The 22,188-nt window shown below is 62.5% G+C and overlaps 2 protein-coding genes across 2 annotated transcripts; both read right to left on the reverse strand.

Annotated features, from left to right (window-relative positions):
• Positions 1–700: 700 nt before the first annotated feature.
• CLCN7 (chloride voltage-gated channel 7) lies at positions 701–17,153 on the reverse strand. The gene is made up of 25 exons (XM_004596606.3): positions 17,008–17,153; positions 11,781–11,852; positions 9,655–9,726; positions 9,463–9,528; positions 9,036–9,168; positions 8,830–8,939; positions 8,414–8,494; positions 7,851–7,913; positions 7,643–7,726; positions 7,108–7,201; positions 6,956–7,020; positions 6,753–6,869; positions 6,442–6,496; positions 6,001–6,061; positions 5,121–5,259; positions 4,569–4,662; positions 4,159–4,328; positions 3,041–3,092; positions 2,563–2,690; positions 2,388–2,473; positions 2,124–2,253; positions 1,770–1,829; positions 1,518–1,694; positions 1,339–1,419; positions 701–1,221 (listed from the first exon to the last, which is right to left on the reverse strand). The coding sequence occupies exons 1-25, from the start codon at positions 17,113–17,115 to the stop codon at positions 1,135–1,137; spliced, it is 2,385 nt and encodes a 794-aa protein (XP_004596663.1). The 5' UTR covers positions 17,116–17,153; the 3' UTR covers positions 701–1,134.
• Positions 17,154–19,066: 1,913 nt separating this feature from the next.
• PTX4 (pentraxin 4) lies at positions 19,067–22,141 on the reverse strand. The gene is made up of 3 exons (XM_004596809.2): positions 21,955–22,141; positions 21,177–21,801; positions 19,067–19,858 (listed from the first exon to the last, which is right to left on the reverse strand). The coding sequence occupies exons 1-3, from the start codon at positions 22,099–22,101 to the stop codon at positions 19,221–19,223; spliced, it is 1,410 nt and encodes a 469-aa protein (XP_004596866.2). The 5' UTR covers positions 22,102–22,141; the 3' UTR covers positions 19,067–19,220.
• Between the last annotated feature and the right edge of the window lie 47 nt (positions 22,142–22,188).

Below are 22,188 nucleotides of genomic sequence, written 5' to 3' on the forward strand. Positions count from 1 at the left end.
AGAACCCGATGACTTCACGGCCCAACTGCCACTGGGGCCGCTGCCCGAAGGCCGGGAGGGCGGGGCCAGAGGGGCCTCGGTTGCCCGGGTCCTGCATCCAGCAAGCAGGAGCCCCAAGGGGCAAGGGCATGCTGACTGAGCCTCTGGGGGAAGTGGCTGGATGACGACAAGCAAGCAAAGCGGGCGAATCTACAGTCTGCTTTATTTAACCTGATATATCCAAAATGTTGCCACGGCAACACGCCATTTGTACAGAATGAATGTCAGATTGCACGTGCTGTTTTGGTACTGCGTCTGGGAGGCCCCACGGGATGCTCACACCGGCTCTGTCCAGGCTGGATACGTCCCCACCTGGCCTGTCCAGCCTCCCCTGGGCACCTTGCTGCCTCATCACCCAGAAGACCCGGCAGGCCAGCAGAAGAGGCCAGCGGGTGAAGCTGGGGGTGGGGAGGCTGGGGGTGGGGAGGCCGGGGGAACCGAGAGAGGGGGTGCGCAGGCCGAGGGCTCCCTGGGAGGTGGGGAACAGGCGACGACACAGGGTCTTCTGTCAGCCCCTTCCACAGGGCCAGGGGTGTCTACACAGGACCCGCTGTCACCACGTGGGTGAGCCAGTCCCACGTTGCAGGAGCAGGGTCCAGGCGGGGAAGGGGGCGGCAGTGTGTCAGTGTGGCTCCCAGGGAGGGCACCTGCGCCCCCTTGTGGCAGAAATGGGCAGGACGGGGGACCCTGCGGGCCTCAGTCTGCCCAGATGCCGGGTTGGGCCAGGGTCCCTGGCTGGAGCTGCTGGGTGACACCGGTGTCCACAGGTTCCGAAGCTCAAACGGCGGTGCTGTGCTGGACGTGGGACCCCAGCCCAGAGTGCAGACGGGGGTCCCCAGAGGCTGTCAGCTCCCAAGGGCTCGGGCACAGAGGTGACTGACGCAGCAGCCCCCCCCCCCCACTGGCTCTTGGGGAACTGTCACAGGGATCCCTGAAGGTTTGGAATTCGAAGGACCAAGTCCGAGGCACAGGGCGGCTGCACTCGCAGCACCTGCCACACTGGGAGCAAGGAGGCTTTGGCCCAGGGGCCAGGGACCCCAGGAGGAGGCATAAGGGACCGGGGGTGCTGGTGCCACTGTGGGCAGAACCAGGGCCTCATGTCTGGGCCAGTGAGAGCTCCTCCAGGCCCCCCTTCCCCAGACGGTACCTGGCCAGGTCCTTGCGGGTTACCAACCCAACCACCTGTGGGAGTAACACATGGGGTCGGTGTGCGGCCGGGGCCCCTGCCCTGCACTGGGGCAGCATAGCGCCCAGTCAGGGAAAGGGTGTCCGGCCCTACTGAGCACTGGCTTGGCTCACCTGATTGCGGCTGTCCACGACCACCAGATGCCGCAGGCCCAGGGCCCGGAACAACTTGAATACCCGGGGCAGGGATGCCTCCTGCAAGGCAGTAGCAGGGAGGGGTTTGGTGTACACTGGCCACCAGCCAGGCAGTCCCAGCCCCGCAGCCCTCCGCATCTGTTGTGTGGGAGGTGTACCTGGGGCACGGTGTAGGGCGAGGGGTTCATGAACTCAGAGAGGTCCATGGTGCATTCACGCTCGTCCTGTGACACGTGGATGGACTGGATCGGCGGGAAGCGGGGGTAGGCGTCGCGGAAGTCCTTGAGCCGCAGCCGCCGTGGTGCCAGCCCCACACTGCACCTCTCCACGAACACCTGTGGGCAGTGGTTACATCAGACCCTCCACAGGGCTTGGCATCTCCCGCCCACCTGCCCGGGCAGCCCACCCACCTTGTGTTTCAGGAGCACGATGAGCTGTGAGCGCAGGATCAGGCCCTGGAGCAGGGCAGGCTGCAGGAGAGGCAGGTCAGTGCTGGCACCCGCTTGGCGGCCTCGCTGCGGGCCTTTGTGGCTAAGGACCTGGGAGGGGTGGTGGGTCCCCCGCTGCGCAGAGCATGAAGAGGAGCCAAAGGCCAGAGCATGTGCCCAGCAGACAGCAGCCACCTGTGCCCGACTGAGCTGGACCAGCACCAGGGGGCAGGGCCGGACATGCTGACGACCGAGCCCCAGCACGGCAGGCCTGGACAGGCTCAGCCGGGACCCCACAGGCAGCCCCCAGACAGGTGGGTGGGAAGGACACTCTACCTGGGTGTCGTCAGCGTCATCCACCACAGGGAAGCCATTGTGGTTCGATGTCGTGTCGCTGAGGACGTCCACGATCACGCCCACCTTCTCTCTGCGCCTCAGACAGGTCACTGGGGTGCTCATCACCTCTCTGCAGAGATGCCGACAGCCACAGCCCCTCAGGCAGGAGCTGCCAGCTGAGGAAACACACAGCCACAGCCCCGAGCCATGGGCAGGGATGGGGGACATGGCCAGGCAGTGAGGCGGGCAGGACAGCTGGCCTACCTGGCAGTGAGTGAGTGCGAGGTGACGGGGGCCTCCCAGTGCAGGAAGGGCACACTCTGCAGCTGGATGTGCATGTCATACAGGCCCTGGGGAGGAGGAGGACTCAGGCTGCCACAGCTGCTGGGCGGCCGCTGGGACCTGCAGTCCCGCCCACCCTGGCACCAGGCCCAGGCACCTCGATGAAGACGTCGCCCACGATCTTGGCAGTCATGAGCACCAGCATGATGGGGAAGCCGTAGGTCACGTTGCTCGTGGCCTCCATCATGATCACAGTCAGACTCAGCGTCATTCTCACGATCCCGCCTGTAAGGATGCCCGCAGGACAGCTGTGTGGGCCTGGGCCTGCACTGGCCCTGTGCGGGGTCCTTGGGGTTGAGCCCCCCTAGTCCAGCTGAGCCCGGGGCCGAGCCTCCCAGTCCAGGCCGAGCCCGGGGCTGAGCCTCCCAGTCCAGCCCGAGCCCTCCCTAGTCCAGCCCAAGCCCGGGCCTGAGCCCCCCAGTCCAGGCCGAGCCCGGGGCTGAGCCTCCCAGTCCAGCCTGAGCCCAGGCCTGAGCCCCCCAGTCCAGGCCGAGCCCACAGGCCAGCCTGAGCCCCCCGCAGTCCAGTCCGAGCCCGGGCCCGAGCCCCCCAGGCAAGCCCGAGCTGGCACTCACCAAGCTGGGCGGCAGCACCCATGAGCGCATACTTGCCAGGGTCGGCCCAGATCTGAAGGTGACAAGGGAGGTGCTTAGGGCATGGATGTGGCGGCTCACTCCCAACCCGAGCAGTGCCACCTCCAGCTCAAGCTTGAAGTCCCCCCTCAGCACCATCTGCCATGCCAGGTTCCAGAAACAAGCTCGCTGTGCCCCGCTGGCAAGCTGGGCTCTGTGTGGAGGGCGGGGCTGGCACCCACGTGGGAAGCAGGTACCATCACCAGGCGGACTCGGTGCTGGGCCACGGGAGGAGTGTGAGTCCACGCCCACAGGAAGGACTGGACACTGTCACTGCACCATGTGACGCATGGACTGGACAGGGCAGAGTCCAGAGGCAGAGGGGGGCTGTGGGTGTGTGTGCTGAGGGGTGGGGCTAACTGGTACAGGTATGCTCTGGGGTTGGTGAGAATGTTCTGGAGCGTTCTGGATGGCAGTGGTGCTGTGACCGTGCTCAATGTGCTGAGCTGTTCAGGCTAAATCCAGAACACACCCCAAAGCTCAGGGCAGCGGTGTCCAGGAGAGCCTGAGGGGCCTGGCCTGGGGCAAGCTTCCAGCTGGGGCCCCTTTCACGATTTCTGTTCTCAGCTGGGTAATGAGGTGAGAAAGGAACCCACAAAAGAACCTCAACCCTGTGGGGGCTGGGGGGATGCGCCCTTGCCACCAGCTCAGTAAGCCTTGGCTTCCCACAGTTCCCCATTTCTAGGATGACAATACCTAAATCAGAAATGCACCATCTCAAACATTACAAGGGGCCGGCTGCAGCACAGCAGGTAAAGCCTTGGCCTGCAACACCAGCAGCCCCTATGCGCTGGCCCACGCTCTGGCTGCGCCATTTCTGACCTGGGAAGGCAGTGGAGGATGGCCCGCGTGCTTGGGCCCCTGTGTCTGCGGGGGAGACCGGGACAGTCCCGACTCTGGCCCTGCCCCGCCATGCGTCCAAGTGAAGCTGCAAGGAACATCTCCGCCTCTCCCTCTGACTTTATACATAACGGAACGCAGGGAAAGAGAAAGGCGGGGAGGAGTGCTACGGCTGCTGCAGCGCAGAGCGGACTGTGTGCCCACCGGCCCGGGCGACCCACCGCAGCTCCGGTAAGGTAGGACAGGGAGATGCCGAAGAGCCGGCCCCAGGCAGCCCCGATGAGCAAGGACGGGATGAAGACGCCGGCTGAGACTGTGAGCCCGTAGGTCCAGCAGGCCAGGAAGAAGTAGACCAGGGTGAAGAGGCCGAGGGTCATGGGGTTGTAGGAGCCTGCGGGAATAGTGGCTGCTGGGCTCACAGGGACGCAACCCGCCACCCCCCAGAGCTGGAAAAGGCAGGGGTGCAGGGACTCGGAGGCTGCTCTGTGGACTACCCAGGGGTGTCTAGGATGAGGGTCTTCCTGGGCCCAGGGACAAGCCTGGCTCTGCAGGTCAATGAGCCCACGGCCCCCACAGCCCAGGGCAGTGACTCCGTCCACATGTCCACAGCGCAGCCGCTGAGCACACACACCTGGCGGGTCGTGGAAGAGGCTCACTACACTCTTCTCCGGGGTGTTGAAGAAGGCTGCAGCCATGGAGTTGTACTCGCCATCTGCACAGAAGAGCTGCGAGGTTGGGAGACAGGAAACACGGGAAGCTGTGCCAGAGGCGTGGACATGGAACACAGGCCTGGGCAAGCAGCCTGGAGGGCATGAGGGCAGGCCGCACAGCAGGCCTGGCCAGAGCCTGAGGCCTGTCCACCCTGCTGGGGCCAGACAGCTCTGTCCTGGGGCACAGGGGTCTGGAGCAGGGCTGAGCCAAGGCAGAGGCACCACTCCGGGCTGTCTGAGGACCTGTGGGTGGCTTCCCTGTGTCCTTTTTGGGCTCAGGTTCCAGGAAGGAGACGGGGGATACCAGGGCCCCCACACCACCCCCCAGATGGGCTGAGCTCCCCTGAGGACCCAGAGAGGAGACGCTCTAGCACATTCCGCCTGAGACTTGTAGCCTCAGCAGCCCCTGCTGCAGGAGGGCCTAGCCAGCTGACCCAGCACCCGGTCCTGGCCTCTGGGGCCCTCAGGGCTACCTGCAGGGGGTAGGACATGGAGCTGCCTTGCAGGGGCTGGCAATCCCGGGACGAGTATATCAGCACGAAGGCCACCGTGGCGGTGACAGCGGCCACCAGCATGGCCTCAATCACCTGGAGGCAGGGCCGGTGGATGTACCTGTGGCCAAGCAGGGTGGGCGGCCTGAGTGGGCACCAGCACACAGCAATGGGGGACAGACTGGGTGCAAGCTGGGGGGCGGCCCGAGTGGGCACCAGCACACGGCAACGGGGGACAGACTGGGTGCAAGCTGGGGGGCGGCCCGAGTGGGCACCAGCACACAGCAATGGGGGACAGACTGGGTGCAAGCTGGGGGGCGGCCCGAGTGGGCACCAGCACATGGCAACAGGTGACCGTGGCCAAGGCCATGAATGCTCAAGAGCCAGTCTGCCAGAGCCCCGAACAGCCCAGCAGGACCCTGAGGTGATCACATATTCCTTGCCCCTCAACTACTGAAACAGCTTGTACCATCCCAGGTCCTGGGATCCCCTGCAGCGCCAGCCACGAGCAGCTGCCCTGGGAACATCCTGCATGCCCGGGGACCATCCCGCAGGCTGGATGTGCCCTTGCCTAGGCCCCCTGCCCTGCAGGCCCTCCCCTGTGCCTAGGGTGCAGGGCTCCAGCAGAGGGCCCATGGGCTCACAACCCTTACACCGCACACAAATGAGGTGGTGTTTTTCTTTTCTTTTTTTTTTTTTTAAAGATTTATTCCATTTTTATTACAAAGTCAGATATACTGAGAGGAGGAGAGACAGAGAGGAAGTGGAGCTGCTGGGATTAGAACCAGCGGCCATATGGGATCAAGGCGAGGACCTTAGCCACTAGGCCACACTGCCGAGCCCGAGGTGGTGTTTTTCTTACCTGATGCGAAACATCGTCAGCCAGTAATTCAGGGCGTTGAACACAGCTCCGAGAATCCCACCTACAGCCACAGAGGCCATGGTCAGGGGCCCGAGTGCGAGGGACTGCCTAGGAGGGGCTCCTGGACAGCTTTCCCCGCTCAGAGCCGCCTCAGCCTTCCTTCACAGGTGGGCATCACCACCCCAAGTCCCCAGGCCCATACGGCTCCCAGCTCCATGGAAGGCAGCAGACGGGCATGCCAACACCCCCCAAGATCAGGTGTGGGAGAAACACACAAGTCTGTGTTTACACTCGGAGTCTGCTTCCCTGCCGAGCACCTCCAACGGATGAGACTCAGGCACTCCAGGGCCCAGCGAGTCCCCGTGGGAGTGACCCGGCAGCCTGGTCCTCCCCACAGGCCAGCTGCTGCCTGGGGGAGAACCCAGTCCTGGGGGGCCTTACCAACAACACCCATGGCGATGAAGACGGGAATCTCATGGATGGTGTATGCCATTTTCTGTGGGGGGAGGGAGTGGTGGAGGTGAAAGGGACCCAAGGACCATGTCCCACAGGTGTCCCCAAGCTCTCATGAAGAGAGTGACAGCGCCCCTCACCCAAGTCAGCCTCCCCCCACGCCACGGACCGCAGCACACGGCCATGACCTGCCCACACCCCCAAGGTTCGGCTGAGTGAGGGACTCCCAGACGGTGGCCCTTGTGACCCCCGCTGGAGACAGCCCACCTTCCCGTGTGGGTGGCGGCCAGGGGGCACACCTCTGAGTCAAACCTCCCGAAGTTAATGAGGCCTGGGCTGGACAGGTCCCACATGTTCCCGTGGTAGATGCTCAGGACGAAGTTGAGGGTGAAGGTGGAGATCATGGAGGCGAAGAACTGTGGGCGGGGACGGCGTCTCAGCCTCACCCTGAGCTGGGGCGGAGCGGGTCCGGCGCCCACGGGCAGGGGGGCCTGGTACTCACGATCCGCCAGGTCAGGAACTGGTTCCAGAAGGAGGCACCTTCCTCCAGGCTGAACAGGACCCCGCCTGGGGGGCAGTACCGGCCTCAGCACCGTGGGGCCTCAGGGTGCCCCACCCCCACTCCCACCCAGAGGCAGCAAGGCCCTCACTCACCCACAGGGGCTCCGAAGGCGGCAGACACCCCGGCTGCAGCACCAGCCGAGACAAAGTCCCTCTTCTCTGTGTCTCTGCGGAAGTACTCAAAGATCTGAAAGGGACGGGGAGAGGGCAGTGCTGGGCCGAGGACCTTGGGGGCCACTGGCCACGACACAGAGGCCTGAAGCAAGCCCCGTGCTGACCCCCCGCCAGACCTCGCCTGTAACCCAAGGGCGCTCCGGCCCCCCAGTGCTGCCTTTCTGGGAAGTGTGGCAGCGCCAAAGCTCAGCACCCGGGCAGCACTGGCAGGCACTGTCAACCAACCACACACAGCACGTCCACACACCCCTCTCGGCTTCACGGAGGAGCCGTGAGTCTTCCTGGGAGGCCCTGACGTGGACACCATGGAGGCCGACCACGTGGTGGCCACGTGGCCAGGGCTGAGGACAGGATGGCAACAGGGGCCCACAGGGGTCCACAGGGGCCCACAGGGGCTCACAGGGGTCCACAGGGGCTCACAGGGGCCCGCAAGGGCTCACAGAGCAGCGCTCACCTTGAAGTCTCGCTTCAGCGATGTGGACCGTCCCTGGGAAATGCCCGCGGCGATGACCGAGCCCGAGTGGATCATTGGCCCTTCCTGAGGGTACAGGGACTGGCCCTCAGACAACACGGCCCTTTCTGGGGGCACAGGGACTGGCCCTCGGGACTGGCATGGCCTCCCTCCCGGGGCCAGGACCCTGGCTGGACGGCAGTCTACTTACCTTCCCCACGGCCAGCCCGCCCACCACGGACAGGATTACACCGGACACCTTGATGACCAGCGTCTACAAGGTAGAGGAGGCCCCAGGTGTGGGGGGGGCAGATGCCCAGGGCACACACAGCACGGCCACCACACACGGCAGCCCATGTCCGGGGCTCTGCGGGTCCCTGCGCCCCGCACCATGCCATGTGACCACAGGGCCAAGCCAGGACTGGCAGGCAAAGGCACGGGAGGGGAGTGGGGAGGGTGTCCCGCCAGGCCTCCTCCTCACCATCTCCTGACCCTCTCACTGCCCCCCACAATACAGCCCCAGGCCTGGGAGCACCCCAAGGGGCAGTCACGTCCCTGTCCACCCCTCAGGCCCCACAGGTCAGGATGCCATAGCTAACATGCTGGTGTGGCGAGACAGGGGACTGAAGACAAGACAAACAGTGTTGTAGGATGGCTGTGGGACAGAACCACAGCCCCGGCCACCACCTGGCCCCACAGCCACAGCCCCCCTGCACTGCTTACAGGGACAAAGCCCGCACCAGCCACTGTCACAGGACACCGGCCCTGCCTCACCTTGAGCCGCACCACGTGGGGGATCTTCACGCCATTGAGGAAGCACTTGATCTGGGGGATCCCACTGCCAGCAGCCACGGGCTGAAAAACGCGGGGGTCAGGAAGGGGCGTACGACATCACGTCATTTTCCTCCCCCACCCAGACACAGAGCGATGAAGAAGCGAGGACCTGGGAGAGGCGGACGGTGAGAGCCCAGGGGCCCACACTCTCGGGGGCTGCAGGATTGCGTCTGGCGCCACACAAGAGGCTGAGCTCCTGCCCACAGAGGCCAGCACTCCGCGCCTGGACAGCTCTGGGAGCTGCCTCTTCCCTCTCCCAGCACCCCCAGGGCCCTGGCAAGGGTGGCTCTCACTCAAGGGAGCATGGAGAGTGGCCTGCAGAGGTGTCCAGGGCTGAGGGGCTCCCAAAGCCGCACCTCTATGAAGGCCACGATCACAGAGCCCACGAGCACGAAGGCAGAGTTGAGCGTGGCCCAGAGCAGGAGGGAGAAGGACAGCCCGCCGTTCTTGGTGAACCTGTCGATATCTGGGGCCCGTCAAGGAGGGCTGGCAAACAGTCACGGAGCTGGCCTGCCCGCAGCACAGGCCGCCTCCCCCCAGCCGGGCCACACCAGAAGGATACTGTCCTTAATGACCCTGTACTTGAGGCCGGCCAGGTTCTCCACCACGATATCAATGAAGCAGGCCACGAGGCCCGTGAGGATGCCGATGAGGGCGCAGATGACCCAGCGTGTGATCTCCACCGTCCGGAAGGCCTGGGGGGCACAGAAGGAGTGACAGCGGGGGCCGCTCTGAGGGGGTCACCGGGCCGGGGGCCACCTGCAGGCTGCTGGCCACGTGGCTGACTTGGGCAGCAGAGTTCCTCACAGCCAGCTGGGCACTGCGCCTGCTCCGGTCTGAGCATGACACAGTTGCCGGTGGGCCAGGCGCCACGTGACACAGCACGAGAGGAGCGGAAGACAAGCCGGTACACTGCAGGCTGTGCGGCTGCTCCCCACTCACCCCGGTTCCCGCTCACCCCGTCCTCGGCTATCCCGGCTCCCGCTCACCGTGTGGTTGATCCGTCGCTCCTCCTCCAGGAACAGCTGGTTCTCACTGTTGTCATAGTCCAAGCTCTGCAGACCAGACGGCGGGGCAGTGTGACTCACAGGACCCTCGGAGGAGAGCCAAGGCAGGGTGGGGGCTGGGGTGGAGTGTGGAGGCCAGGGGCTGGCCCGGGGCGAGGGCAGGAGGACCCCCACCTCGTACTTGAGTGAGAGCAGCTTCTCATTGTGCGGGATCTCCTTGGGGAAGGGATGGGGAGGGTCCATTTCCTGGGGAAGGAAAAGGCAGACACCAACTTGATGAGCCAGGACACACGTGTGAGGCAGAGCGGAGAGGGGACTCCCCTGGGAGGCCAGAACGACGCTAACACTCAGGGGACACCAGGAGAGCAGCAGGAAGCCACAGCCAGCAACGTCCACCACAGACCCATGCTTCCCAGGCCTGGGGAGACGAGCAGGGCTGTGAGCAGGCTGGGCTGTCCTCGGGGCACAGGTCTGCCATGGTTGCGCCTCCTCCACTGGACCAAGGACAAGGCTGCCCAACCAATCAACAGGCTGAGCTCTGACAGCCTCAAGGTCTCTGTGTGGCAGACACACACCACAGGGACAATCGGGGCCGGCAGGCCTACTTCCCCTCAAGCTCCCTGCTGATGCCCTGAGCAAGCACTGGAGGATGGTCCCTGGGCACCACGATCCACGCGGGAGACCCGCAGGAAGATCCTGGCTCCTGGCCATTGCAGCCATGTAAGGACTGAACCAACAGATGGAAGATCTCTCGCTTCTGCTCCTCTTTCTTTCAAGTAAATAAATAAATCTTTAATTCTGCTAATCACATCAGCCTGGGGCCGTCCTCATCCTGACCAAAGCGTCCACGGCAGCCCCTCATGTTGAGCTCCCCGGTGAACGGGGGACACCCGCCTGAGGTGAGCACTCCGGCGGGTGCCATGGAGTCCAGCCGCGCCCCTGGGCTGGAGGGGGACAGGCTAGGCACCCAGGGTGCACACAGCCAAGCAGCAGCTCAGAAGCAAGACCTCAAAAACACCAGACAGGAATTACGGATTTCACCCCCAAGGACGCCAGCATCAGGCCCATCCACTAACAGCCACGGGGGACGCCAGCATCAGGCCCGTCCACGAACAGCCACGGGGGACGCCAGCATCAGGCCCGTCCACGAACAGCCACGGGGGACGCCAGCATCAGGCCCGTCCACGAACAGCCACGGGGGACGCCAGCATCAGGCCCGTCCACGAACAGCCACGGGGGATGCCAGCATCAGGCCTGTCCACGAACAGCCACGGGGGACGCCAGCATCAGGCCTGTCCACGAACAGCCACGGGGCCCTCAGGAAACGAGAGGCTGGCTCGCGTCCACAGCCTGGAAAACACGGCGCCTGCCGGGACTCCTGCCGGGACTCCAGCCGCTGCTCCGGAGGAAGTCGACAAGCGGGTCTTCAGACAGGGTTGTGGAGGGACGTGGAGGAGGTCAAGGCTTCCAGCCTCACACCCCCGGGACAGACACAGGCAGGGGTCCAGCAGGGCCAGAGCCAAACCCAGACCCCACAGCCACTGGCTGTTCCTGCGACGACGGACAGCTCTCCACACAGGCTGCTGGCCTAACAGGGCACCCACATGCCAGAGAGACACGCCAGCCTGCCCTCACACCAACACCCCAAAGTTAACACAGAACGAAGCGAACACTTCACACCACAACACTAAGAAAGTGGGCCCATCTTGACATCTGGGGCAGGCGGTGGGTTTCAGACCCACAAGATCAGGCCGCTAAGGCCTGTCCGCCTGCCTCCACAGGGCCAGGGCACACATGGTGTCCCTGGAGGGGGCGCCAGTGAGCAACAGCATCATCGTGAGTGTGGTGCACAGTGGGGGAGGGCAGGGCAGTCACAGGCTGACCCAGGCCCCGGGCTGGCAGCTCAGCTATGGCAGACTGGGACATAGGCAGAACAAACTGGATCTTCTCCAACTGCAAGCTTTCCTGCATCCGAGAAGCCCATCAGGAAGGACAAGAGGAGCCAGGGAAGGGATGAGTCTGTGAGCGGGAGACCTGGGCCCTGGAACCCAGGAGCCCCAGCGCCGGCTCTGCACTTCTCAGTGGTCACTCTCTGGAGGCCATGGGGGGAGGGGAAGGAGCTAGCCCTTCTCCTGGGTGTGCAGGGCAGCCACGGGGCTGGGGTGGGAGGGGCTTTTTCCAGAGCCCCTCTGCTCCGGCCGCAGCCTCCTGGGGCTCCCTGGCCCTGAACCCCGCCCCTGTCGGTGAGCCCTGCCTGCTGTGTGGCCCACACGCACTGCCCAGCAGGGGCGGCCGCTCACCGGGTCCAGGAGCTCCTCATCCAGCTCCACGCTGCTCATCTGTCCCACTCGGAAAACCGCAGGGCGAGGCGCCTGGAGGCGGAGAGAACGCATGAGAGCTCTGGCCCTGGGCAAGGAGCACAGACACCCGGGGCAGAGCCAGCACCACCTTGCCCCGGGCACCAAGGCCCAGGCCTGCTCCGGCCACCCCACACCCCCCAGCTGGGAGAGCCTGGGAGCTCCTGACCCCTGTTCTAGGTGAAAGCGGGGTTCACGGCCAACACCAGGACAAGAGGCTGGAGACCGCCGCAACCAAGCCAGCACCCACGCCAGCACCCACGCCAGCTCTGCGGCCGTGGTCTGGGCTGGTGTCCGGTGTCGGGGCTCTCAGCCTGGCTCCCCAGCCCTGGCTGTCGTGGCCACTCGGTGAGCCAGTGGACACTGTTCTCTGATTTTGAAATACATAAAATCATAAGCCTTTAACACAACAGCCCAGCAGCAAAGCTGTGAGGAGCTTCCGCACCAACTCCACCTGCACAGAGCCAGGGCCTTAGCGCAAAGGGTATAGACGCAAACCCACAGCCATCAGGCCGGGAGAAAGAGGCGCTCATGTAGACAGCTGCCACGCGCAGGGGGCAGACAGCAGCCACAGTAAGCGGCCACGCAGACAGCTGCCACGCGCAGGGGGCAGACAGCAGCCACAACAGGTGACCACACAGACAGCTGCCACGCGCAGGGGGTAGAGAGCAGTCACAGTAAGCGGCCACGCAGACAGCTGCCATAGCAGGGGGCACACAGCAGCCACAGCAGGTGCTCCAACGAGGAGGGAGGCTTGAATCTCAGCTACACCACAGAATGTCTGCCCCAAGGATGGTGCTGTGCTCAACGCTGCTGGTTTACAGGTGGTGAGCATTCCAGCAGGCTTAAACACAGACGTGACTAGCACTCCCGCATTCTGCGGCCAGGACCAGGAGCAGTGTCCCACCAGAATGGGCCCCCCACGGCCACAGCGCCCAGCTGGGGTTGGCCCACAGCCACCTGCTCCAATCCCTGCCTTGGCCTGTACCCGGACCCTGCTGCGACGGCGTCAATGCTTTGTCCACAGGGACACCTGCCCTGAGGTGCAGCCCTCCCCGCACCCCCGTCACCCGACAGCCCCTCCTGCACAGCAGGCCCTGTGCCGGGGCGTCCACAGCAGGGGCCCTGCTGAGGGACGGTTCTATGATGAGCTCTGCTACACCTGCTGTCCAGCAGCTCAGGCGATCAGTGACAATGACTGGCAATGTCTGCAGCCCAGCCCAGGCACAGCCTGCTGGTCACGATGCCGCTGTGGCAGGTGGGGGCGAGACCAGCGCTCGGCCATCAGCACTGCCAAGACAGTCTTCTCCTCGAGCTGTGACTGCACACTGAGCAGGCAGGTGAAGGGCACAGGAAGACCCAGCTGAGCAATGCAGAAATAGACTGGGGCCCAGCGTGATAGCCTAGCAGCTGAAGTCCTCACCTTGCACACACTGGGATCCCATACGGGTGCTGGTTCTAATCCCAGTGGCCCACTTCCCTTCCAGCTCCCTGCTTGTGGCCTGGGAAAATAGGGGAGGATGGCCCAAAGCCTTGGGACCCTGTACCATGTGGGAGACCCGGAAGCTGCTTTTGGCTCCTGGCTTCGGATTGGCTCAGCTCTGGTCATCATGGCCATTTGGGGAGTGAATTATTGGACAAAGGTCTTCCTGTCTGTCTCTCCTTCTCTCGGTAATCCTACTTTTCAGTAAAAAAATGAAATAATTTTTTTTTTCTTGTTAAAGAAAAGGAAGTGGGTCTAGACAGGCCTGTGGCCAGGATAGCCCTGGCTCGCAGGGCGGCACCTTGTGGAAACAGGCTGGGAGAGACGGTGTGGGGAGCACTGTCTGCCAGGGTGGCACATCTGTCAGGCTGCGCCACCAGCCCAGGGGAGGCTGCACTCACAGGGCACCAGGTGGCAGGATTCCCCCCAGTGCAGCCTCGGCCCAGGGGAACAGATGGGGTGAGTGCATGGGCCCTGCGCCTCAAGAAAGGGCCCTATTGGATGCGGTGGGCAGGAGCGAGCTGGGCTCCAATGCCCGTTGGGTTGCATAAAACACAGGGCTGGAGACAGAACTGGCCCAGCAACTCCAACTACTAGTGTGTGATTTGGGTGACTGACAGTGCCGGACCCTGTATTGGCAAACACACACAAGAATCGGCTCTGGGATGGCCTCTGATGAGACTTGTTTGGCAATTCCCTGCCAACTGAACCGCTGGACTCAGAACCCTAACCATGGAGAGAATCGCAGGTTCCACGGGCTGACCCTGGGAGTGGATGTGTCAGAGCTGGGCCTCCTCAGAGGCTCAGACGGAACAGTGGACAGCATGTCCAAATGTCCATGGAGGATATGGCAGGACTTTGGAGTCTCCAGAGGACTCCTGGTACCATGGCAGAGGACGGAGGACAGAACAAACTGATCAACTACCCCAGCTAAGCATTGGCAGCGAAGAACTGGGCAGACGGAGACACTAAGGTGGACTATAGCAGCCAATGGATTTGGGAGAGATTCATCGCGATTGGAGTGGCGGGATCGCAATTCAGGACTGCTGAACTATCAAAACCTCTTGAGAAAATCACGGTGTTGTAAATTTCTATTTTTCTTCCTGTTGTTGATTTTCTATTGTGGCTTTTTACTTAGGGAGACGTGTGGTGACTGTGTAATGGAGACCATCATGTCCAGAAGGGAGGCAGTGCAGTGTGCATGTCTGCTTCCAGATCAAAGATGGACTCCCAGTGAAACTGTTAGCTGTAGCTTGACAGTGGGAGGCTGGACTCTGCCACTGTCCATGCCCACAATGATGGACACGTGACTGTTTATGAAGACCTTTGCTATAGTAATAATGTATGGGAATTCAGGGGGAGCGGAGGGGAAATCTCTGGCCCTATGGAACTGCATCACAGAATGATGATAATAATTTTAAAAGAAGTTAAAATAAGGGCCTAGCGCCGTGGCCTAGCAGCTGAAGTCCTTGCCTTGAACGCCCCGGGATCCCATATGGGCGCCGGTTCTAATCCCGGCAGCTCCACTTCCCATCCAGCTCCCTGCTTGTGGCCTGGGAAAGCAGTTGAGGACGGCCCAAAGCCTTGGGACCCTGCACCCGCGTGGGAGACCTGGAAGAGGTTCCTGGTTCCCGGCTTCGGATCGGCGCGCACCGGCCCGTTGCAGCTCACTTGGGGAGTGAATCATCAGACGGAAGATCTTCCTCTCTGTCTCTCCTCCTCTCTGTATATCTGACTTTGTAATAAAAATAAAATAAATCTTTAAAAAAAAAAGAAGTTAAAATAAAAAGTATATACATAAAAAAAGAAAGGGGCCCCTGCCCCCACCTCACCTCCTCTTCAGCTCAACCTTAGGGCACTGCTCATGGTATCTTTCTTATTTAAAACGGAAACTAATTATGTGCCCAGTGTGGTAGCCTAGTGGCTAAAGTCCTCACCTTGCATGTGCTGGGATCCCATATGGATACCAGTTTATATCCCAGCAGCCCCGCTTCCCATCCAGCTCCCTGCTTGTGGCCTGGGAAAGCAGCAGAGGGTGCTCCAAAACCTTAGACCCTGCATCCAAATGGAAGACCCGGAAGAAGTTCCTGGCTCCTGGTTCCAGATCAGCTCAGCTCCAGCTGTTGTGGCCACTTGGGGAGTGAACCAGTAGACAGAACAACTTTGTCTCTCCTCTCTGTGATTCTGACTTTACAATAAAAACAAATAAATCTTTTAAAAAATGCAAACTATTTCAAAATTGTTCTTTAAACTACTAACCTTGATTTGTCTCCAGGATGGGAACCAAACCCTGCAGTTCCAGGCAGGACTGCACGGCTGGGGGTGCGCACGCAGGACCAGGGGCGGGCCGGCACCCACCACACACCCACAGCGCCTATGGGATGGGACCACTGGGGGCGCTGTGAGAAGGGAACACAGGGCCCCTTCACAGTCACTTCCTGTGGATCCATTCCCCTGCACACACATGACCATGACTCCCTGGCTGACCTGCTGCCACATGGGCAGCCTTGCTGGGGGACTCAGTCACCCACACTCTGCAGGCTGGGAACCACAGGGGCCCAGTCTGTCAACACCCACCAGACCACAGTGTCCTCCAAATGACTCTGGAAATCTTGGCCCAACCTCCCGACGGCGGGTGTGGGTGTCAGCCTGGACGAACAGCCACATTCAGGGACCGTTCCCCCAGGCAAGGTGGCTTTCGGCCTGGGTTGTACTCCAGTACAAAGCGACCCGTGCCACTTGCTGCAGTTCTGGGGGCAGGCAGGGCTCTGCCAGGCTCACAGCAGACCTTCCCCCAAGGCCCTCAGTCCTGGAGCCTGGTGGCGTGACATGCGAGTCAGCTACTGCGTGCAACGCCAGCGTCCCACAAGGCTCCCCTTCTGCTCCAACTCCCTGCCACTGTGCCCCCGAAGGCAGACGATGGCCTGAGGGTTTGGGCCCTGCAGTGGGGGGCAGACCCCAGCCCCAGCCCTTGTGGCAGGCTGGGGAGTGGGCAGTACAGTGAAATCCCAATTTCTCTCCATCTCCTTGCTGTGTCCTCAGCTGCACTAGCAGATGACAGTAACACTGGGATCCCCCAATCCCAAGGGCACCTTGAACACGCGGCTCCGTCCTGAAACCCAGAGACAGGCCTGCAGAGGACGCACGGAAGCAGAAGAGGGTCCTTCAGGGCTGGAATCCCCAACTTCCCGCGGGGGCCCCCAGAGATGGGGCGAGCTGCAGGCAGCTCCCGTGCACAGCAGCGCAGACCTGCTCGCCCCGAGGTGCACCCCGAACCACGCAGGGTCTCAAGACACACACCCTGCCACTGTCTAGTGCTACCAGCCGCCTGTGACCTGCCCTGCCCACGAGGCCCTTCAAGGGACACGGGAAGGAAGCTGCTTCATGCACGCTGCCGGCCACGGAGCAGGTAAGCTGCACCTCCATTTGACTGTGGTGTGAGGCGAACCCACCTTCTCACAGCCAGCAGGACACACCGGCCCAAGGGCCCCCTCCGGCCACCCGGCTGCGCCCAGGGCACACAGGGGGACAGCGGAAGTGGACTGCTTCCTGCAAACCACCTGCAGGCCTGCACGAGCCCAGGGGTGGGATTCGCCGGGGGAGAGGGACGAGCCCAGGGCGCCAGCCCTGCTGGACACCCAGGCTGCGCGGCCCTGGGTCCCGGAAGCGCGGGCAGAGCCGCCTCACCTGGCGCGCGGCCCCGTTCAGCAGCGGCGTCCTCCGCAGCAGCGGCGCCGCCTCCTCGTCGTCCCGGTCGCGGCCGGACCACGACACCTTCTTGGAGACGTTGGCCATGGCCAGCCGCGGGCCCGCTCGGCGAGGAAGCTCCCCGGGCCCCGGCAGCCACGTGACGCGAGGCGGCAGCGGGTCACGTGACGGCGTGCTGTCACGTGCCCCGCGAGCGCGGCCGCCCGCAGCTCTCCAGCCCAGCCTCGTCGGGCAGGTTTTGCAGGAAGGCAGGCCGAGCCCAGGTCTCCGCTCGCGCGGGAAGCCTTCCCTGCAGGAGACGGGCTCCCGGGCAGCAGCCCCGAGGACGGGCCGCAGAGGGGAGCCCTCAGCTCACAGGCGGCCACGGCAGGAGAAGGGGCAGTGGGCCTGACTAGGAGCAGCGCGGGGTCGCGCCGGGCAGCGGGAGCCAGACACTCCATGTGCTGTGGCCACGATGAGTTCCAGATCTTGGCCTGGCCCAGCCCAGCCATTGCAGCCAAAGTAGCAGTAAGAATGGGCTTCAAAGTAATTAATTAACGTTTAAAAACAAACAAAAGTGTGGGGCCCGGGTGCCGTGGCCTGGCGGCTAAAGTCATTGCCTTGAACGTGCCAGGATCCCATATGGACGCCAGTTTTAGTCCCAGCAGCTCCACTTCCCATCCAGCTCCCTGCTTGTGGCGACGGCCCAAAGCCTTGGGATCCTGCACCCACCTGGGAGACCCTGAAGAAGCTCCTGGCTCCTGGCTTCAGATTGGGGCAGTCCCGCCATTGTGGCTGCTTGGGAAGTGAATCATTGAACAAAAAAGATCTTCCTCTGTTTCTCCTCCCCTCTATATCTTTCTAATAAAAACAAAATAAAAAATAAGTTTGCTTCAAACTTGGTGCACCCTAGAGTTCTTGTAGCAGCATTAAAAACTTACCCACCTGAGCCCAGCATGATGGCCCGGTAGCTAAATCCTTGCCTTGCATGTGCTGGGATCCCATATGGGCACTGGTTTGTATCCTGGCTGCTCCACTTCCCACCCAGCTCCCTGCTCGTGGCCTGGGAAAGCCGAGGCCGGCCCAAAGCCTTGGGACCCTGCACCTGTGTGGGAGACCGGGAGGAGGCTCCCGGCTCCTGGCTTCGGATCAGCTCAGCTTCAGCCGTTGTAACCATTTGGGGAGTGAACTGGCAGATGGAGGATCTTTATTGTCTCTCTGCAAATCTGCCTTTCTAGAAAAATAAATAAATCTTAAAAGGAAGCAAGGCTAGACATGAATTTATCATACCACCCAAAAATTCTACTCCCAAGCATTCACACACAGAAATACACAGGACTCGCAGAAAAGCTGGTCTGAAGGCGCTCAGCTTACGTCCCACTACCCCAGACAAGAGTGACCCCAATGTGCTTCCCTCGAGAGATGGGCAGGCGCTCGGGGCCTCACCCTACACTGCAGCCGATGCCGGCATGGAGTCCAGAAAGGAGGCGAGACTCAGGTGCACAGTGCTTGCATTTATGTCCAGATGAGGAAGCAGACTGCTGGTGTGGGGGCTGGGCTGGGAGTGGACGGATGTCCACCAGGTGTGCCAGGATGAGGTGGGCAGTGGGCAGGTGCCCTGGCAGCAGGTGGCAATTCCTCGGCCCCCACCTGCCACACTCAGAATAGGCACATGCTGGGCATGGCTCGAGCCTGGCTGAGGTCCCAGAGTACTTCTGGTCAGCTCAGACTGGCCTCCTGGGTTGCTGGGCTCCCCAGGCAGGGGCTGCCAGAGAAGGGCTCTGCAGAGCCTGTTGGAACTGCAAAGGAAACTGTTTCAGCTTGAGGGAGGGCGGCAGATGCTCATCCCCAGAACCGGCCTGGACAGCAGGCAGAGGCCCTGTCGGAGCAGAGCCCAGGCGGTGGCGACCTCCTGCTGGGGAGGCCGCTCCAGGTCTGTGAGGAGCAGTGTGTGCCCTGCTGCGGCTGCGGGGAGAAGGCAGCCTGCAGACAGAAGCACAGAACCCATGCAGGGCGCTTGAGCTTGCCGGAGGGCCAGTCTGCTTGCTGTCCCCTGGTGTGCATCCCAGCCCCAGCCATGCCACGGCTGCCTCCCTTGGCAGTGCTCATTGCTGGCAAGCATGCAGGACCTGCCGGCGTCAGGATGGCTAGCACAGTGGGCTTGCTCCCCTGGCCAGCCCAGAGCCTGACCTCAGTGCACGCCTGGCTCCACCTCATGGGCAGCTCTCCGGGCAGACGCACCTAGCCTTCTGCACAAACCTACCTGGGGAAGTGGCATTAGCTAGGGTCAGGATGGCACCTACTGGCTTGTTCCCCAGAGCCAGGCTTGTGACTTCCCCAGGGGTCAGCACCCGGTCCCAGATGGCCATGCCGGCCATGCTCCCCACAAAGGCCTCGGAGCTGTCAAACCCACCCCCCACGCGGTCCTGCTCCTGGCCCAGCACCAGGGCTCCTCCGGGGGGGATCTCATAGCCCTCCCTGAAGTGGGAGCCCGTGGCCACCAGCCTGCGGTCCACACGCAGCCAGTACCTGCCCTGGATGGATGTCCAGATAACACACACATGGTGCCACTGGCCATCCAGCAGGGGCTGCAGGGGCAGCTCCCGGAAGGCCGGGTCGCCGATCACCAGGTGGATGGTGCCGGGCACCAGGGAGTCGCGGCCGTGCAAGACCAGCTTGTTGTCGTTGTCATGGGTGGCGTAGGAGAGCAGGGTGCCCAGGCGGCCGGCGGCCGTGCACAGCCAGCTGCAGAAGGACAGGGCCCGCAGAGGCACGGGGAAGCCGGGCCTGAGGAAGACCACGTTCTCCGTGGAGGCGTTCGGGAAGACGAGCATGGGGCCCACATCGCAAACTAAAAAGAAGAGGAGGGAAAATCAGCTGTGCATCATGAGACAATCTGGAAGCTTCTGGAAGTTTTTAGAAGCTTCAGGCTGCAGGTGCTCCCTCTGCTGTAAGGGGTGATATGATGACCCAGTGGCAGAGGGTCCTGGGCATGGGCTCTGGGCCGACTCCCAGGAGTCAGCCTGCAGCATCTTGCTCACCCCACTTCACGGGACAGCAGGGTCAGTTGGGCTCCATGTGGGCGGGGCCTTTGGGAGGTGCCCGCTGTAACCCATCACTCAAACTGAGTGACCTGAGGCTGCGCAGGTTTGTGTTTTTAGGTCCGCCAGGGGTCTGGGCGGGCATGAGCCAAGGGCCAGGGCCCTCAGGGTGAAGCCGTTTGCTGCTTCTCCCAGCTGCTCGGGTGCCGCCTCCTCTCCCATCAGAGGACTGGTCTTGTGGCCCTGACCCTCCTGGCGGACGGGCAGCAAGGGAGACAGACTCCCCCTGTACCCGTCATGGCTCCTCTCCTACACGGCTGGCAGGAGGGCCCTCCACAGCCCTTCTGCTATGGGGACCTGCAGCCTGGCTGGCTCCTGGACCTGCAAACAGGACAGGGTGCATGGGGCACAGGGTGCTGGAGGGAAACACAGCTGCAGAAGGAGCCAGGGGGCCAGACTTGCAGCACAGCAGATAAAGCTGCTGTGGACAGTGCCAGCAGCCCGTACAGGCCCCTGCTTGTGTCCAAACTGCTTCACTTCTTTTTAAATTTATTTATTTTTATTTCAAAGTCAGATATACAGAGAGGAGGAGAGACAGAGAAGAAGATCTTCTGCCCGATGATTCACTCCCCAAGTGAGCCACAATGGTCAGTGCTGTGCCGATCCGAAGCCAGGAACCAGGAACCTTTTCCGGTCTCCCACGCGGGTGCAGGGTCCCAAGGCTTTGGGCCGTCCTCGACTGCTTTCCCAGGCCTCAAGCAGGGAGCTGGATGGGAAGTGGAGCTGCTGGGATTAGAACCGGCACCCATATGGGATCCCGGGGCGTTCAAGGCGAGGACTTTAACTGCTAGGCTATCACGCCGGGCCCCATGTTCACTTCTGATTCAGCCCCCTGCTAAGGGCTAAACAGCTGAAGATGGCCCAATGTCCGGACCCTGTCACCTATGAGGAAAACCAGGCTAGCGTTCCTCGTTCCTGGGCTTTGGCAGCCATCTGGGGCGTGAGCCAGCAGATGAAAGATCTTTAACTCCGACTTTCAAACAGATAAGTGCATCTTTAAATAAATAAATAAGGAACAAAGGGGAAACTGGGAATCGGGGGGTGAGGGGAGTAGTTCGTGGCACTTACCCTCTCCTGGCTCCTGGAGGGATGGCGCCCACTTGGCAGGATCCTTCAGGGCAGCCTCACTGAGCACCTGGTGACTGCCTGGCCCGGGGCGCCCCTGGGCCCTGAAGTCCTGAGCCGGGTTCCTGGCTCCAGAAGAAGCCTGCAGCCCCTGCCTGCCCCTCTGCCGCTTCAGGAGGCTTGGGTCTGCCAGTGCAGGCGGTGCCAGGGCTCGGGTTGGGCTCTGCCCCAGGGCCATGGGGCTGGGCTTGGCTGTTGGCAGCCGCCCCTCCAGGGCAGCCAGTCTGGTGTCCTGGCTGTGGACATTTTGCGTCAGGCGGGCCAGCGCATCCTGCAGTGCCCGTAGGCCCAGGCCCGAGATGGCATCCTCCTCTGCCTGCATCCTCTGTGGGCCCTTCTGGCTCAAGGCCAGCTCCAAGGCGTGCAGCCGCCTGGCCACCATCCTGCCCCTGTGCTGTGACTTGCCCATCTGTGTCTTCAGGCGGGTCAGGTCCCCTTGCACAGCGGCCTGCGACTGGTTCATTGCTGTGGCTGTGGCCTGGAGTCTGGCCTGGGCACTTAGGGATGCACTGTAGTTGTCAGCAATGGCCTGCAGGTGCCTCAGGGTCACCTCCTGTAGTCTGCGAAACTGTGAGGAGAAGGCGGGAGTTAGGGGGTTGGGGACCCAGGGGAAGGAAGACCATCTTCCTGGCCAACACCGCAGTACAGGCGAGAGGGACACCCTGAGCCGACCCCATGCTGCTGCCAGACGCTGAACCCCGCAGGCCACGCCTGGACATACCTGCTCTTCTAGTCTGCGCAGCCTCTCGAAGAATGGCTTCCTTGGCCCAGCCGGGCTGGCTCCCGGTGGAGCAGCCCCCGACAGACACAGGGGTACATAGATGAGGAAGAGGAGGGGCAGGGCCCTGCTCCCCAGGTAGCTCATCATGACAGCACAGCCCGGCGGGCTCCCCACCCTGAAGGAGACGTCTGTCTGTCTGAGGTGGCCACATTCCCGCCCCCGCCGCGGCCCAGC

The sequence above is a fragment of the Ochotona princeps genome, chromosome 24 (genome assembly GCF_030435755.1).
Source record: "Ochotona princeps isolate mOchPri1 chromosome 24, mOchPri1.hap1, whole genome shotgun sequence".
In the NCBI taxonomy this organism is placed as follows: domain Eukaryota; kingdom Metazoa; phylum Chordata; class Mammalia; order Lagomorpha; family Ochotonidae; genus Ochotona; species Ochotona princeps.